A 16,430-nucleotide genomic window follows, 5' to 3' on the forward strand; every position below is an offset into this window, starting at 1 on the left:
CTAATTGTCACATTCAAAACTACTTACATAATCATGATTAGGCACAAATTCTCATTATATAAAAACGTTTGTGGCTACCAATAAAGATAAGCGAGTCTACAGTAGTATTAGCGAACCAAAATAACAATTGTCTATTGAATTTAGGACTATGTGTGGAGTTAAATTAATAGTTGTTTTAATGTTAACAAATTTGAGTCTGGTGGAAAATTTTAAGGAAGGTAAGTAACTTTAAAGTTATCCAGGCAAAAAAACTGTACCTACGTACCTGTGTGTTCAAGTTTACAATTAGTAGTACGAGTTTTATGGCTTTGTAGGTTAAATTTTTATTCTGTTGACAACACCACGCAGTGAAACGTACCTATGCCAGTGTCGGCGCATGAACAAACGAAGCAAGGACTGTACATTTTATTTTTTCCGTTTAGGGAATATACAGGGTGTTCCGAAATTCATGCAACAAAATTTGGTCACAGATTCTTAAGACAAATTTACGGGAACCGTATTTTTTATTTTTGCCAACTGGCCCCCTCTTTTGGAGCTACAGCCCCCTGAAGTCCGCCCTTAAAAATACTCTTTTTTTTATATCTCAGCACCCTGTTGTAAGAGAATCACACACAGGGGTTTTATGATATGTGGAATCTAATGGAGCTACGTTTTTTGGCGGGGAACCCCCTTAAGACAATTTTTCGTGGGCCCCCTTATTTTTGGAGCCAAAAAAATTTGGTCGCATATTTAAATTTCTTAAAAATTATCAGTCCACTAGAAAGCCATTATATTTAGAACCCTTTTGTCTCTTTATGCTTTTTTCGTAAAACGCAATGTTGTCGAGAAAAATGTCAAAATGTGATCGAATGCATATCGTGATTCGCCATTTTCCTCAAAAACATTGCATTTTACGAAACAAACATCAAGAGACAAAAAAGTTTCTAAATTCAATGGCTTTCTAGGTAACTAATAATTTAAAAAAAAAATAAATTTGCGACCAAATTTTTTTGATTCCAAAGACAAGGGCCCACGAAAAAGTGTCTTAAGGGGGTATATCCCCAAAAAGCGTAGCACTGTGAGATTCCACATGTCATAAAACCCCTGTGTACCAAATTTAGTGATTCTCGTACAACAAGGTTTTGAGATATAAAAAAGACTTCTTAGAGGCATATTTCAGGGAGCTGTAACTCCGAAAGAGGGGGCCAGTTGGCAAAAAAAAAAAATACGGGTCCCCTAAATTTGTCTTAAGAATCTATGCTCAAATTTTGTTGCATGAATTTCGGGACACCCTGTATATGTTTTTATATCAGTATAGAATTTGGTTTCGGTGATTATTTACTATAATGTAAAACTTTCAAAAATACAGAAAACTTATCTACCCCCCTATTTTCCAGTGTCGGTAGATCGTAGTTTTCGAAAATATATATTTTTTTAAATTTTGACTTGTTCTCGTCACACAACAGCCGAATTCTCAGTGTTTATAATATTGTTCGGCTTATACATCTTTTAAAACATATCATTCCCATGGGAACATATTTTCTGAATTATGAAAAAAAAAGAAATATATTTTATCTGCTCCCACTATAGTAAATTAGTAACATTTATAATTATTCCTCTGGCGTTCATTAATTCTCACATTTTCCTCAAAATGATTTGACCGCTCCATTTCAGTCACTGGAGGCTCCATATTATCTGACTGATCCATTAAAACAGCATAATGCGACGTACTGCTAGAACCTGGAGTTGAAGTGTTATTGCAAAAAATCCTGCTGGCTATTTCATTTTTGTTACTTAAACTGACTGAGGTTAGGTTAACTGATCAACTCCTGTATTAGCCAGTAACGTTGCCGATGTTCTTCGGAATGAATGGCCTGTATATGTTTTAGGATGTTCTAGTTTCAAAAACTGTGCAATCTTATTAGGAATCATAGAAATGGTATTTTTGCCGACTGGTTGGTTGTAACATCTATCTGCTTTAGTTTTAATTTCCAATCTAATCTTGATATATTTCTTGAGAATTTCTAGGTGAGAAACAGGACCCAGACGAGAAGTAATTGTAAACGTACGTGACATGCCATTTTTAGAATCTGGAATTGTAACTACAATAATGTCATCGAAATTTTTGAAATTGACGTTGTGCAAAGTAAGTTTGCATAACTCATCAGAATGCCTAAGACCGTCAGTGCGTCACTACCTCCATTAGCAAATCTGTGTTATCGGGTGCCTGAACGAGAAAATCGTTGATTTGTTCTCTTGTAAAAATGTTTGACTTTTTAGGTGTCTTACGTTTCAAAAATGCTCTCAGCTTGGGGTATTTTGATATATCCACGTTCTCCTCTATGAAAATAGTTGACTTAATCATTTGATATTCGCTCCACAAACTGGCCGGTGACTTTAAAGTTCTTCACTTCTCCATGAAATATGTTAGCAGTGACATTTCAGAAACACCAGTATTTTTGTTCTGGCTCCACTCTTTGAAATTTCTATATGCTCTGCACTTTCTATTTGAAAATCACTCATTTAGAAATAATAATTCGAAACCAGTAAAATTGCAACTTTTATGTAGCTTTGTTTATAAACACCTCAGGAGCGACAAAATCCAAACAACCAAGGCAACTTTGCAAGATTTCGGAAAATGTCAAAATGAATTGATTAAGAAATGTCAAAAAATAAAACCTAATATTTATGTCGTGAACCATAAAGAACTGTGGGAGCAGATCAAATGTTATACACCACGCAGCAGTTACGTATAATTTACCCCTATTGGCAGCCCTCGCTCCGCTCGGGCGCAAAATCGTCCTCGACTGATAAATAATACTTACCTCCTTTGTGGTGTAAATAAGTATATTTTAATATTATGTTTATATAATCCCTTGGCATTAAATCAGTCATTACTATTTCATGATGTCATTGGACGGTCCTTCGTCTGTATCATCTCCTGAAATAAGATTATTAAGTACCACAAATTTATTTTTATGGACAACAGTTCTATTGAAAAAATGTGTTGGTAAATTGAAAGAAATATATTTATATTATTTTAACTATTATGTTTATTTGGCCAGTAACTTATTTTTATAATTGAACGCAGCAAATAAATGACATATTATATGAAAAGTTAACCCTAACCTAACTTTATACAGATAAAATTTTACATTAGGTTAGGTCAGGTTAAGTTATTATGTAATAATATAAATCAGATGTTTTATAAATTTTTATTTATTTAAAAAACTTAAGCCCAGTACTTTGAGTCTCGGTTAAGGCTTGATTAACTAATCAGGCGATTAGACTGTGATTTTCATTTATAAAATAAATCGGTATATGTACAGTCTAATCGCCCGATCAGTTAATCAAGCTTTAATCGAGACTCAAAGTACCGGGCCTTAACCTTGCATGTAACTTTATATAGATAGATAGATAAATTTCAGGGTACTCAGGTAAGTCTGATTTTATATGTTATATAAATACAAATTTAGCCTTATATAGGCCTTTTTTAAATAGGCCCATTTAGTTTCCAAAGTTCGATTAGGTCGGGTCGTTTATATTTATTAAATAAATAAAAATTTAACTTCATGTAAAATAGAATCCTGAACATTGTTTTCCTCGAAAACGTTTAACTGCAGAAAAACAAATTCAGATTTGTGTACAGCACCTAGAAAATACTGAAGTAGGCCAAATTTTATGCATGTTTGATTGAAATCTCCATCAATTATCAAGTCTCTCACATTGCCAAAGTTGTGTAACTATTATTGCGCTTAGTTTATACTAACAATCAAAGGATTATGTGGGAGAAGAACCGGCATATTACTATTATATCGTTGTGTATTTTTTTTAGATCAGGCTCACTGGAAGTCATTAGGAGAGGAAGAATTACAGAGAGCGTTGAATAAAAAAATCACAGAAGGCGTTGCAAAGAACGTCATTCTGTTCATAGGGGATGGAATGGGCCCTACGACAGTTACTAGTTCCAGAATTTACGGGAAAGGAGAAAGCGGACATTTAACGTGGGAAAAATTTAACAATATAGGCGTAATAAAGGTATTTAGAAATAAATGTTAAGTATCAGTTAGTTAATAATTTATTTAAATAATATATTTTTTAATGTGTTTATTTTTGTAGACGTATTCTGCCAACAAACTGGTTCCAGATTCCTGCAGCACCGCCACAGCCCTCTTCTGCGGAGTCAAAGCGAACCACAAGACAGCCGGTGTGGACGCCACTGTCGAAGTAGACGACTGCGAAGCGTCCTTGGTGCCGGAAGCCCGATTGGACAGTTTGATAACGTGGGCTCAGCAAGCGGGAAAATCAACAGGTAACAGAATAACCAAAAATAGCAGTTGCAGCTAAAAAAATTATAATCGGTACAACCTTTTACCGACCAAAACAAGAAAGATTCGTAATAGATACCCTAGCGGACATTTTAAATTAGTTTGATAGCTATTTTGAAACGAATGTTACTAGAAGTTACCAATCTGGTTCCCTCTAGCGAGAAACTGTGGCGGAAGAATCAATAACGGTGTCGTGCATTCGAGCAAATACTGCGAAAAGTGTGGCTGTGTGTGCGAGAGAGACAAGTATCTCAGTACATGCTGTCTCACTCTGGCACGCACGCCCTGCGGGTGCCAATGAGCGCGAGCATTCATTTCCAACCAATCGCGTGCGTGCTGGAGTGAGACAACATGTACTGAGATACTGTCTGTCTCTTTCGCACACCCAGCCACACTTTTCCCAATGGCATGCTACCTCGAGTAATCGCCAAGTGTCGCGCGGAGTATTCTACAGTTCTCTGTATTAAGGAAGCAGAAATTGATATATTAGTTAGCTAGTTAACTTATCATGTAGTAGATAGCATGATTATAAAGTTAATTCATTCCACGTGATAAAATTTAACGCAAGTAAAATAACATAGACGTATTATTGTTATGGTTTAGTTTTAGTATCAAACTATGGTTAACAAAATAATTTAAAATTTATTATGTCACTTTGGCACAACTTCAAGAGTTGCTTAGCGCGGATACGCCTCCACAGTTAGGAACTTTGCATTGAGTACCATGACGCATACTCCTAGACCAAGTAAATTAAATTTTTTACTCGAAAAAAGTCCTATCCGCGAGATTATTGTAAAATTGTCTAAAGAAACATAATACAAGACATCTCTCATCTCGTGAGTCAATCACTTTTATTAGCTAACTTTTCTATTTAAACAAATAGTGACTCTCAGACAGCTTATAGGGAGTAAAATTATCTACAAAATGAGACCTGTTAAATTAAAGTCGGTTAATAAACAAAAAAGTTATTGCAAAAAAAACAAGAAAAGTGCCCATTTTTTAATTTGTTTATAACTATCGCATTTATTGTTAAAATTTTATAAAACCTATGACAAGTTGAGGGTTTTGTCATACTTCAGAAGTGTGCCAAAAGTGGGCGCTGTAAGTGCATTAGTTTTTGCACAATTCTATTTATTTATAACGGAGGCTCAAAAAGTTATGAACTTTAAGCCTCTGTATAGGCGTTAATTTTCAACCAAACATGATTCTGAAAGCGTCATTGTAATCTTAAAGACGCAATTAAGCGACCTATTAAAAAATATCACCGTTTTTTTGACATTAACATTCTCAAATTGTGCATTAAAAAACCGTGCGTTTTTCGCTTATAAACAATTTGAATAACATTGTTGCTATTTACGCTCACCGAAAATAAATGCAATGGATAGCTGGCAAAAAATACAGTTTTAAAATAAAAAAAGTACCCTCTACGACCAACAAGAGCCAAGATAAGATTTTTTTAAAAAACGTAGCGCCATTGTTTATAAATATTAAGACTTGAATTTTTCGCAAAATACAGTTTAAATTGATGCCCGCTGTAAATTTTGCAATATCTCGGCTTTTATTCATCGTAGAAACTTATTTTTTTTAAACTGGGGTAGCTCGACGAAAAAATAACAATGGGTATATTTTCGAATTCGTAGAATATCCCTGAACCCCAGAAAATATACTTTTATACTCATTTTTTTTTTAATTTTCAAATATGTCACAAAAATTATTGTTAAACGAAATATTAATTAAAATTTCAATTTCGGAATTATTTTACTATTATTAAATAAATAAATGAACCTATCATTAATTTAAAATTATCTTTTACATATTAAGGCAAAGTAAACTTGTTTTTTCAATATTTTGTTAGCTAATTAATTACGATTTAAATGTAAAATTAAAGTAAAAATTCACAAATTATTTTCAAATTTTATAACTATATCCCTGTCAAACCACTGTTGTTCAAACTTTAAGTGATGAGAGGAAATGGATCTCTTTTAAAGTGACTTGAGGACTATTAAAAGAAATTTCTGACCCTTCTGGTGTTCCCCTACTTCTTAATTGTAAATGTAAATTGTATCGTTTGTCTAAGATTGCATTATTTGTTCCTTCCAGGAATACCCATTCTGTATTTATTCAACTGACGCTTGGAACAAATCGGAACAGTGTATATATCCACCTTAGTTTAATTAAAACCTAACTTTTAAAATTCGGGGGAAATATAAATGTTTTAATAAGAGATTGAGAATACACAAGCAATACATATTCTGTCAACAAAGTATCCGGAATTCGTCAATAAAACACAATATATTCCATTATCAACAAAATTTATGTTATCTCCTTCAAAATGAGCTCCATTTGAATACACTTTTTCCATCGAATAACCCAGTCGTCAAAACACTTTTGAGACGCATATTCCGGTATGCATTTCAACTCCTTCAGCGATTTTTGTTTTATGGCTTCTGACTCAAAACGTGTTCCAAGTGGCAATTTATGATTGGTCAAAAATTCATTGATAACTGTTACTATGTTTGATGGTGCATTATAGTAATGCAAAATCCAAGAATTGGCCTTCCATCTTTTGCGACGGATACTCTCTTTCAAACGCCTCATAACGCCCAGATAATATTCTTTGTTGACGACTTTGATTTTTGATCAACTGTGACGTGCTTTTTTTGTCTCGGCTCATTAGAAAAGCGCCATTCCGAAGCTTGTTGGTTCGTTTGCATATCAAACTCGTCACCCGTTATGATGCGTTGTATGAAGGTACAGTTCGAATTAGCTCGTTCAAGCATGTCTTCAGCAACATGTTTGTGATGCTCTTTTTGAAGAAAATTCAGCTCTTTTGGAACCAGCCGTGCTGCGACACGTTTTATACTAAACTATCAACTAAATGGTGCAAACTGATTCGTGAGATATGTTTAGTTCATATGCAGGCTCTCTCAAGCACCATTTCCTTCACTTCTTCAGTTGAAGACGTTGAAGGACGTCCAGAACGTGGCAAATTATCAACCACTTCTCGACCATGTTTGAAGGCTTTGTAACATTCGTATGCTTCAACTTTCGATAAAACTGAATTACCATACGTTTTCCCCCCAACATATTCAACTATTCAGCACAAGAAATTCCGTTGGTAGCACAAAATTCTAGGCAAACTCTTTGTTCAATAACATTATCCATAGTAAAAATCGTGAAACACACTTTAGGTGGGCTGACAGAGTTAACAGCTGTGAACAAACTACTTAACAGATCGCGCTCGAGCTTCACGTCAGAGTAGAGTACAGTGCTACCAACTTTCCATCAAAATAGAAATTTAAATCTACTTTACGCAGACGTAGAATTTTTAAAAGACAAATTCCGGATACTTTTTTTGACAGAATGTACTTATAGTCAATTTGAAAGCAAATATAACTATGAACTTATGTGCTCTACACAAACTGTTATTTTGTTTCTAATATTTTGAATAATGAATCCTTATAATGACCCAATGCAAAATTATATAAATTCAGAAATTGCAGAATTGAATAATTTAGTGTTGAACAGTAGCAGGATATTTTGCGGTCGTTGAAAAAAATTAAACTCTTAGCTTAATGATGATGGTATTCCAACATTTTCACTCGAGACTTTGCAATATATCTTGTAATGCTTTGGCAGATTCGTTTAATCTCGTATTGGTATTTTCTCTTCTATCTAAAATTGTTACGGTGTTTAAGAAAGGCGAATTACTATCTATAAATGTTTTGAAATGCTTTATATTTTTTTCATATCACTGAGTATCAACAGAAATTTTTTCAAGATCGATCGGTAGTAACTAATTTATTTTGTTTAACTGAGTTTGTTTCTTCTACTGATGAGGGGTGTCAATCCGATGTTATTTACACAAACTTTTCAAAAGCCTTTGATAACGTTAACCACGGGATATTTAATTGCGTTTTTTTGGCTTTCCTGTGCATTTATAAACCTGATTGAATCTTATTTCTCCAACAGATGTCAATATATAATGTATCGAGGTCATAAATCTACAGATAGGAGCTACTTCAGGAGTACCTCGAAGTTCTATCCTTGGTCCACGTTAATCAATCTATTTATAAATGATATAGTTAATAATTTAACGGTAAATATTAGAGGAATTCTACTACTCAATATTTGCAATATTTACAACAACGTGTCCACTTTTACTGACATGTTTGTTGTAAAACAAAATAAAACAGAACACTCTTTTCTTTGCACAACATTTTTGACCTGCATTTTAATTTTTGTTTTGTTGTTAGTAGTTTTTTGTGTGTATCATATTCAATTTCGTTATTGTATCTATGTTTTTATTTATATTAGTTTAATCTTGTCTATTCTGTTATTGTTCCGAACCCTATTCAGGTTTGTATTTTTATGTTTGTGTCAAATGGAGAAATACCCATAAATAAATTTCAGAATCTATCGAGTGGAAGACTTAGCTTCATCTCCCCAAGACGAATCAAACGAAGCGTTATTCACTTCTCTACGATCCCATCTACGTAACTATCATCAAAGTTGATCAGAAGCGCCAATTGAAGAGTAATTTTTTATGGTTCTTGCACAATTTTAGTTTTCAGTCAATATTTGGCTCATTCCAATTGGTTTATCCGTTTGAAAGTTACGACCAGAGAGATCGTTTCATATTTTCTTATACCTCAATTTCCAGGATGACCCACCTACACAAACCCTTTTATAGATGTGTACATATAAAACATATTAACATCTTCAGGGTTCGTGACCACCACCAGAGTGACCCATGCAACTCCCAGTGCTCTCTACGCCCACATTCCCAACAGAAACTGGGAGTGCGAGAGTAAAATCCCCGCAGCTTCTTCGAGCTGCAAGGACATAGCAAGGCAACTAATCGAAGACTCGCCCGGCAAAGAAATAAACGTAAATCGTATGTTACTGTGGTAACTTCGTGAAACAGCAAACTATTTTAGGTAATCATGGGTGGTGGAAGACAGTGCTTGCAGTCACAAGTGAATGGTTCAGACGCTGATCCTATAGATACTTGGTCCTGCTACAGTGAAGACGGTAGAGATTTGATTGAAGACTGGAAGGCGGACAAAGCGAACAGATCAGTGTCTCACCAGTTTATAAGCGATAACCTAGAATTAGAAAATGTAGATCTTGACGCAGATTTTACTTTAGGTGAGGAAAATGTATCTATACAAGAAGTTTTTCTGTAATTGTATATCAAACTTTTTGAATATTTTTTGTAGGTATATTTGCGAACGGTCATCTAAAACTGGATTATGAAAGAGACACTGGGCCTAACGGAATGCCATCTTTGACCAATATGACGGAAAAAACTATCAGGCTGCTGCAGAAAAATAGCAACGGTTTCTTTTTAATGGTAAGGTAATTCAGGTAATTGGAATATTCTGTTGAACTGATTGAAATTGATTATACAATTCAAATAAGATCCACTTCTTATTTGTGGAAGGGCGAAATGGGCGGTGACTATTAGACGCCTTCATTATAGCCATCTTTCTCTATCGCACGGATTTCTATGACTTTCTTTATCGCTCTCACGTAACGGCCGATGAACCATGGGGATTTTCCGACTCTGTATTTATTGATGTATTTATCATGTATTTATACAGGGTTCCCCATATTAGACTATGCAGTTTAAAAGTGGAATAAAAACTTTCTGATCAAAGTAAATTAACTTTTTAATGGACTAATATGTAGCTAATTTTATGGGATTTATAACCAAAATAAATAATAAGTCAATTTTTAAAGATCATGTCTTCCAAATGCCCTCCTTCGACTTCAATGCAATTTTGCATTCTAAGTTCAAAATTTTGCATCACTCGACGCAGCAAATCTCCATTTATTTCTGCAATTTTATTTTGAATCTGCTCTTTCAACTCCAGAATTGTTGCTGGACGACTTGCATAAACTTTTTGCTTCAGGTATCCCCAGAGAAAAAAATCTGGGGCCGTTAAATCGGGAGATCTCGGGGGCCAATTCAAATTTCCAAATCGGGAAATTATACGGCCATCAAAAAAATCTCGCAAAATCCTCATAGTGTTTCTGGCTGTGTGAGCTGTAGCTCCATCTTGTTGGAATAATATGGCACCATTTAGTAGTCCCCGTCTAGTTAGTTCGGGGATAAGAAACGTTTGCAACATGTTTATGTAGCGCTCGGAATTAACTGTAACAGGACGGTTATTTTCATCCTCAAAAAAATAAGGACCGATAATTCCAAATGATGCTACACCACACCACACAACGACTTTTAGACTGTGGAGGTTTTTGGTAAACAGTTCGTGAGGATTTTCTGCTCCCCAGTACCTAAAGTTTTGCTTGTTAACAACACCGTCCAAATGAAAATTTGCTTCGTCGCTCATTAGCAAATTATGTATTCCTCCATGGTGCTGATTTAAAAATTCTTGACAAAATGTCAACCTCGCTTCTTTATCTGTATCACTGAGGTGATGCGCCATTTGGTATTTATAGGGGTGAAATTTTAAATCTTTATGCAGAATTCTGTGGAGACTTCCCTTGGATATTCCTAGGGCAAGTGATTGCCGATTAGCAGATCTCTTAGGGCTTCTTGTGAAGGCAGCTCTCACTCGTTCAATATTTGCAGGCGTACGCACCGTTCTTCGACGTCCAGGTTTTTTAATGTTTTGCACAGAGCCATTTTCACGCCAATGACGAACCCATGCCGAAATTGTAACGCGTGTTGGTGCATCGCCCCTATTATTATTTCCAAACTGCCGTCGAAATGCACGCCGAACTTCTTCCACTGAACCAGTTCTAATGTAGACTTCCACGGAAAACACACGCTCTTGAATTGAATAATTCATAACGCAATGAAAATTGTTAAAAAATGAAAATTAAATTAAGTTGTGACATTTGTGACTAAAACAATGAAGTGTTTACTTTTGTCGTTGCTTAGAGACAGGCGCCTACTTGTTAAAATGTGATCCTAATGGTGTAGCATCATTTGGTAATATTGGTTTGATTTGCTTCGTCGAGTAATGCGAAATTTTAAACTTAGAATTCAAAATTGGATTGAAGTCGAAGGAGGGCATTTGGAAGATATGATCTTTAAAAATTGAATTATTATTTATTTCAGTCATAAATCCCATAAAATTAGCTACATGTCAGTCTATTAAAATGTTCATTTACTTTGATCAGAAAGTTTTTATTCGACTTTTAAACTGCATAGTCTAATATGGAGAACCCTGTATAAAAACCAGAGGTAGGTATTTGGGAAAATCACGTTTTGATTTAAAATTCACCACCCTGCATATATTCTTATTTTGATCATCTAAATTCAAATTTCAATTTTTGTCAATTAAACCTTAAACACCCCGTATCTAAAAACAAAGTTTGAGCATACCCCATCCCAACTGGGTCGATTATTAAAGTTTCTAAATTAGAAGCTCCAGATATTTAAGAAAACAAACACAAATGGGAGTTATGTAAATTATTTGAGAGGGCAATTTTCTTTCTGCGTAAATTTCGCTCGAGATGAAATTAAGGGAATAGAATTAACGATAGTTTTTCTCCTCCTAGGTGGAAGGGGGGATGATAGATTTCTCCCACCACCGAGGCCACGCCAGGCAAGCGCTGGACGAGACGGTCGCCTTCAGCGATTGTATCGAGAGGGCCCTGGAGATTACCGACCCCTCGGAGACGCTGATAGTGGTCACCAGCGACCACTCGCACTCTATGGTCTTCTCCGGCTATCCAGACAGAGGAAGCAGCGTCTTATGTAAGGAAGTTCACTAGGACGTGTCAAATTTTCTCTAAAAATGCATTGCCGCAAAATCAGATCGGAGGAATAGGATACTTTGTTCTGTTTAATTTTCATGAAAAAGATTGATAAAAAATTATACTCATTCTTGGTCAAATTTCTATCGTGAAAAATACCTCTGCCTGTTGATATACAGAGTATTTCATTTAAAACTTACTTTCTGAGTATAATGATATTATTTTTTGATGACAAATATTTTGAAAAGTGAAAAACTGTTATATTCTGTGGAACTTTTGTAATATAATAAATTCCGAAAATTCTCCTGTTCCACAAATATTAGGTACATTAAATTATTAGTATTATTTTTTATTATATTTTGGATCATAGAAGCTTTGGAACTTTGTCATATTAAAATCTCCAGATTAAAATACTAATAAAAATCAGTATCCAGGTTCTAGTTTGAAAGGGAATTATTTTAGTTCAGTGCTTAAGCCTTCAAAAATAGTAAAAAGTGAAAAAAAAATTATAGTAGGAGGAAACCCATTGGAAAAGGAAGGGAATATAACAGAAATGAACAGAAAAATAATTTACGGGCGATCTGAGGTCGGGAAGGGGAAGGGGGTGAGTTTTTAAGGGTAAAAAACGGTTTATCTTGATTTCCGGAAAAACTACAAGTCTTATGGAAAAAAGTTAAAGGGCAAAGTTGTAGGTAATAAAAAGATCTGCAACTTTTGTATTTACACTTTTTTCACATAACCTCAAAATTTATGTGAAAAATTCAAATAACCAAGTTTTTGGTTTTTTATTTTTATCTTTTACAAACAAATTTTTTTTTCACGAAATTTGGTGAAAACTTACCTATTTATGTCCCAAACACGCTGTAATTTTTTTAATTTGATATATTTATTTTTTCACCTTATTTTTACTTAATATCGAAAAAGCACCCTAATTTTCAATCGAAAATTCTCACGTCAAAATATCTGCTTTTTTAAAAACGTCGGTGGGCTTTTTCTTCGTTGAAATCTCTCCTTTCTGATGGTGTAAAAAAAATATACATTACTATGTAAGTTTTCTCAGGAAATGCAAAGAAACGAATTAGAATCCGAAATTTTTTTTCTAATTAATATGTACAATTTTGAGCTATTTATTAAAATTTACACTTTAATTACTCGAAAAACGTAAGATTCTGTGTTACATTGATAAACAAAAAAATTACAAGTCGAAATATACTATTATAATTAACAACCAAATAAGTTAATAAAGTTAATATTTAATAAGACATCTACAATATTTTGAGAAAGTTGTAGAATCTTCTTTCGTTTCTTTGCATTTCCTGAGAAAACTTACCATAGTAATGAATATTTTTTTACACCATCAGAAAGTAGAGATTTCAACGAAGAAAAAGCCCACCGACGTTTTTAAAAAAGCAGATATTTTGACGTGAGAATTTTCGATTGAAAATTAGGGTGCTTTTTCGATATTAAGTAAAAATAAGATGAAAATTAAATATTTCAAATCAAAAAAATTACAGCGTGTTTGGGACATAAATAGGTGTTTTCACCAAATTTAGTGAAAAAAAATTTTTTTTGTAAAAGAAAAATAGAAAACCAAAAACCTGGTTATTTGAATTTTTCACATAAATTTTGAGGTTATGTGAAAAAAGTGTAAATATAAAAGTTGTAGATCTTTTTATTACCTACAACTTTGTCATTTAACTTTTTTCCATGAAACTTGTAGGGAACCAAGGGAAACCGTTTTTTACCCTTAAAAACTCACCCCCTTCCCCTTCCCGACCTCAGATCGCCCGTAAATTATTTTTCCTTTCATTTTTGTTATATTCTCTTTCTTTTCCAATGGGTTTCATCCTACTATAATTTTTTTTGGTTTCAAAAATTATCGACCCTGGTCTATTTGCTTTTTATTTTAACGAAAAATGATGATCAGAGCAAGCTGCATGATCTGCACATTTTTTTGCAGATCTTAGACCTGAGTAGTTTTAAACAAAGAAACCCGTAAAAGTAAAAAACAGAATTACAGAGTTGGTTAAAGTTTCGTATATGCAGCGTGTTCAGATTTGATCTAGGACAATCCTGTTAAATGAATCATGCGATTTTAATGATTTGTTATAAAGGGTATTCAGTAAATGATGGTATCACTTTTAACAGATGATAGAAAAATTAAATTTAAGCAAAAAGTTTCATGGGAACATTGTGGCTTACTTTCCGAGATTTAAGGTGTTAGAGTAAAAAACAGAAAATTTGATATCCCCGAAAGTACATTTTTTCCAGAAACATACCCAAATTTTTTTTTCCTTATAAAAAGCTCTCTTTTTTCTAATAAACTTTTATTAGAGAAATTTTTCTGTATTACTACCCGTTTAAAAGTTATAAGCAATATCGTCCTAAAGAGTCTCAAAAGAAATACCTACCACCTAGAAACCACATTAGCGGTGGAAGGATCAAGTAGTCGTTGGAAAATAATTGAATTGGGTATGTTTCTGGAAAAAATATAATTGATGCCGTCATTAGTCGTTTCTGTCAAATCCCAAAGATAATACTTTCGATTGAAAATGAAGCTTACCTCATCCCATTTAACACCACGTGTCTCAAATTTTATTTAAATTTTTTGTATCCTCACTGTAGGCCCATACTATCGAGTTTGAGACACCTTGTATAAGAAATAGGTTAGCCATACTTAGTATACATTTTCACAATATTTCCACTGGCGGAGATATGGGTAACTAATATCATAAATATGGCAAAGAAAGTTGTATCGCCCTGTACACTAATAAATTAGAGAGCAGATCTCAACGCATTCTTCAATTATACAAAATTGCTTTTTTCTTCAAAAGTATACTGTACCTCTATCATAACTGTATTTTGAATTGTTTCTTCTTCATCTCTAAAAAAACTGCAAATATGATTTAGTCGATTTAGTCATTATTTTTCAGCTACTATCGAGTCAGCGATGGATCAAGTGCCATACACCTCGCTTCTTTACGGGACAGGTGGACCAAATAATTACCAGTTCGTAGTCGAAAACGGCACAGTTGTCAGACCAGATCCCACGATTGAAGACACGGAAGACTTCACCTACTCCCAGCAGGCCGTGGTTTTGACAGATGAAGTCACGCATAGCGGGACAGATGTCTTAGTTTATGCAAATGGTAACTGTAGTGTAGTAGTTCTCTTTTACGCAGGGTGTAATCTGGAATGGGGGTCATATTGATACGCAGGTTACAGACAATCGCGCAAGTAAGCCGTCAGCGCATACACACTTGAGAGCTACGGCATGCATTGTTGTCAAATAGTCGAATAGAAAGGCGAGAAATATAGTTTTATTATTAAAAAGCAAATTTGGCCTGTTACTTTTGTTGTGTGTGTTTTTAAAATCAGAGGAAAAAATATATTGCAAAATCATACAAAAGCATCTATTTCTTCAAAATTAATTTCACACAATTTGTTTAAGAAGTAATAAGAGGCAACGCTGATAAGCTGGCTGATACAACTGAGTTCTGGCGTTGCCCAGTGCCGGCGGAGACAAGAATTTAAGTGCAGTTTAATAAACGATCGACTATTTATTTGATTATTTATTTGACAATAAAAACATAATTTCAGGCAACGTCAGCCTCTAGTCCTGAAATAGAGAGCTTGGAAAATATATAATTTTTTTGTAGTATATTTTTTATGGTCTTAAATTCCTATGACAAAGCCCTGTGTGCGCCACTGCGGCTGCCATCGGCAGGCTACACCCACAGCTCTTTTTGTTGAAACCTCCTTTATACTAATTTATCTTTTAGGTCCTATGGCACATCTATTTAATTCTGTTCACGAGCAGACTTACGTAACTTACGTGATATGTTACGCTGCCAAGATCGGACTATATCAAAATAACTCGAGCACGGTTGCCCTTTGTTTCTACATTATGTTAGCTCAATTTATGGCCTTGCTACTATACAGGTGACTTTGGATGTAGATGTAGTAGTCAATTGTTGTAAGCATAAAAAGCGATTTTTTAAAACTGTCTACTAAAACTAATTGTAGTTGAATTTTATACTATAGTGTTTTACGTAAGTATTTGATAAATAAAAGGTTAAATTGAAACATGTTTGTCAAATTTTTTTATTTTAAATGAAACATCCTGTGTATGATTGCATTTTTGCAAAGAGTCTACAGTTTCATGCAATATTCTCCCGACATAATTGTACAGGAAACTGTTTAACCAAATATAATGAAAAATTTGTTGGGCGAGTATTATTTTTAAATCACCCTCACTTATTTTGGACATTTCGTCAAAAATGAAGAATCAATATCATTGCAACAAAAAAATTAAGATGAATTGAGAAATGTTAGATGCTCCAGAAAAGCGTGGTCGCCAGGAGAACAGGTCTTATTGGCGTCGGCGGGCCG

General features: G+C 34.1%; 1 protein-coding gene across 1 annotated transcript; it reads left to right on the forward strand.

Moving 5' to 3' along the window:
- Positions 1-81: 81 nt before the first annotated feature.
- On the forward strand, positions 82-16,124 carry LOC108909660 (alkaline phosphatase). The gene is made up of 9 exons (XM_018714053.1): positions 82-218; positions 3,815-4,017; positions 4,099-4,291; positions 9,034-9,197; positions 9,248-9,458; positions 9,530-9,663; positions 11,841-12,039; positions 14,972-15,187; positions 15,821-16,124. Exons 1-9 carry the CDS (start codon positions 149-151, stop codon positions 15,982-15,984), a joined length of 1,554 nt encoding a protein of 517 aa, XP_018569569.1. The 5' UTR covers positions 82-148; the 3' UTR covers positions 15,985-16,124.
- Positions 16,125-16,430: the final 306 nt, after the last annotated feature.

Source organism: Anoplophora glabripennis, unplaced genomic scaffold, assembly GCF_000390285.2.
Source record: "Anoplophora glabripennis isolate ALB-LARVAE unplaced genomic scaffold, Agla_2.0 scaffold493, whole genome shotgun sequence".
Classification (NCBI taxonomy): Eukaryota; Metazoa; Arthropoda; class Insecta; order Coleoptera; family Cerambycidae; genus Anoplophora; species Anoplophora glabripennis.

Excerpts from the sequence above, each read along its gene's own strand:
- LOC108909660 (XM_018714053.1), top strand. The coding sequence starts at position 149 with ATGTGTGGAGTTAAATTAATAGTTGTTTTAATGTTAACAAATTTGAGT. Across the intron at positions 12,040-14,971 it reads CAGAGGAAGCAGCGTCTTAT|CTACTATCGAGTCAGCGATG; the intron begins GTAAGGAAGTTC and ends ATTATTTTTCAG. Across the intron at positions 15,188-15,820 it reads TGTCTTAGTTTATGCAAATG|GTCCTATGGCACATCTATTT; the intron begins GTAACTGTAGTG and ends TTTATCTTTTAG.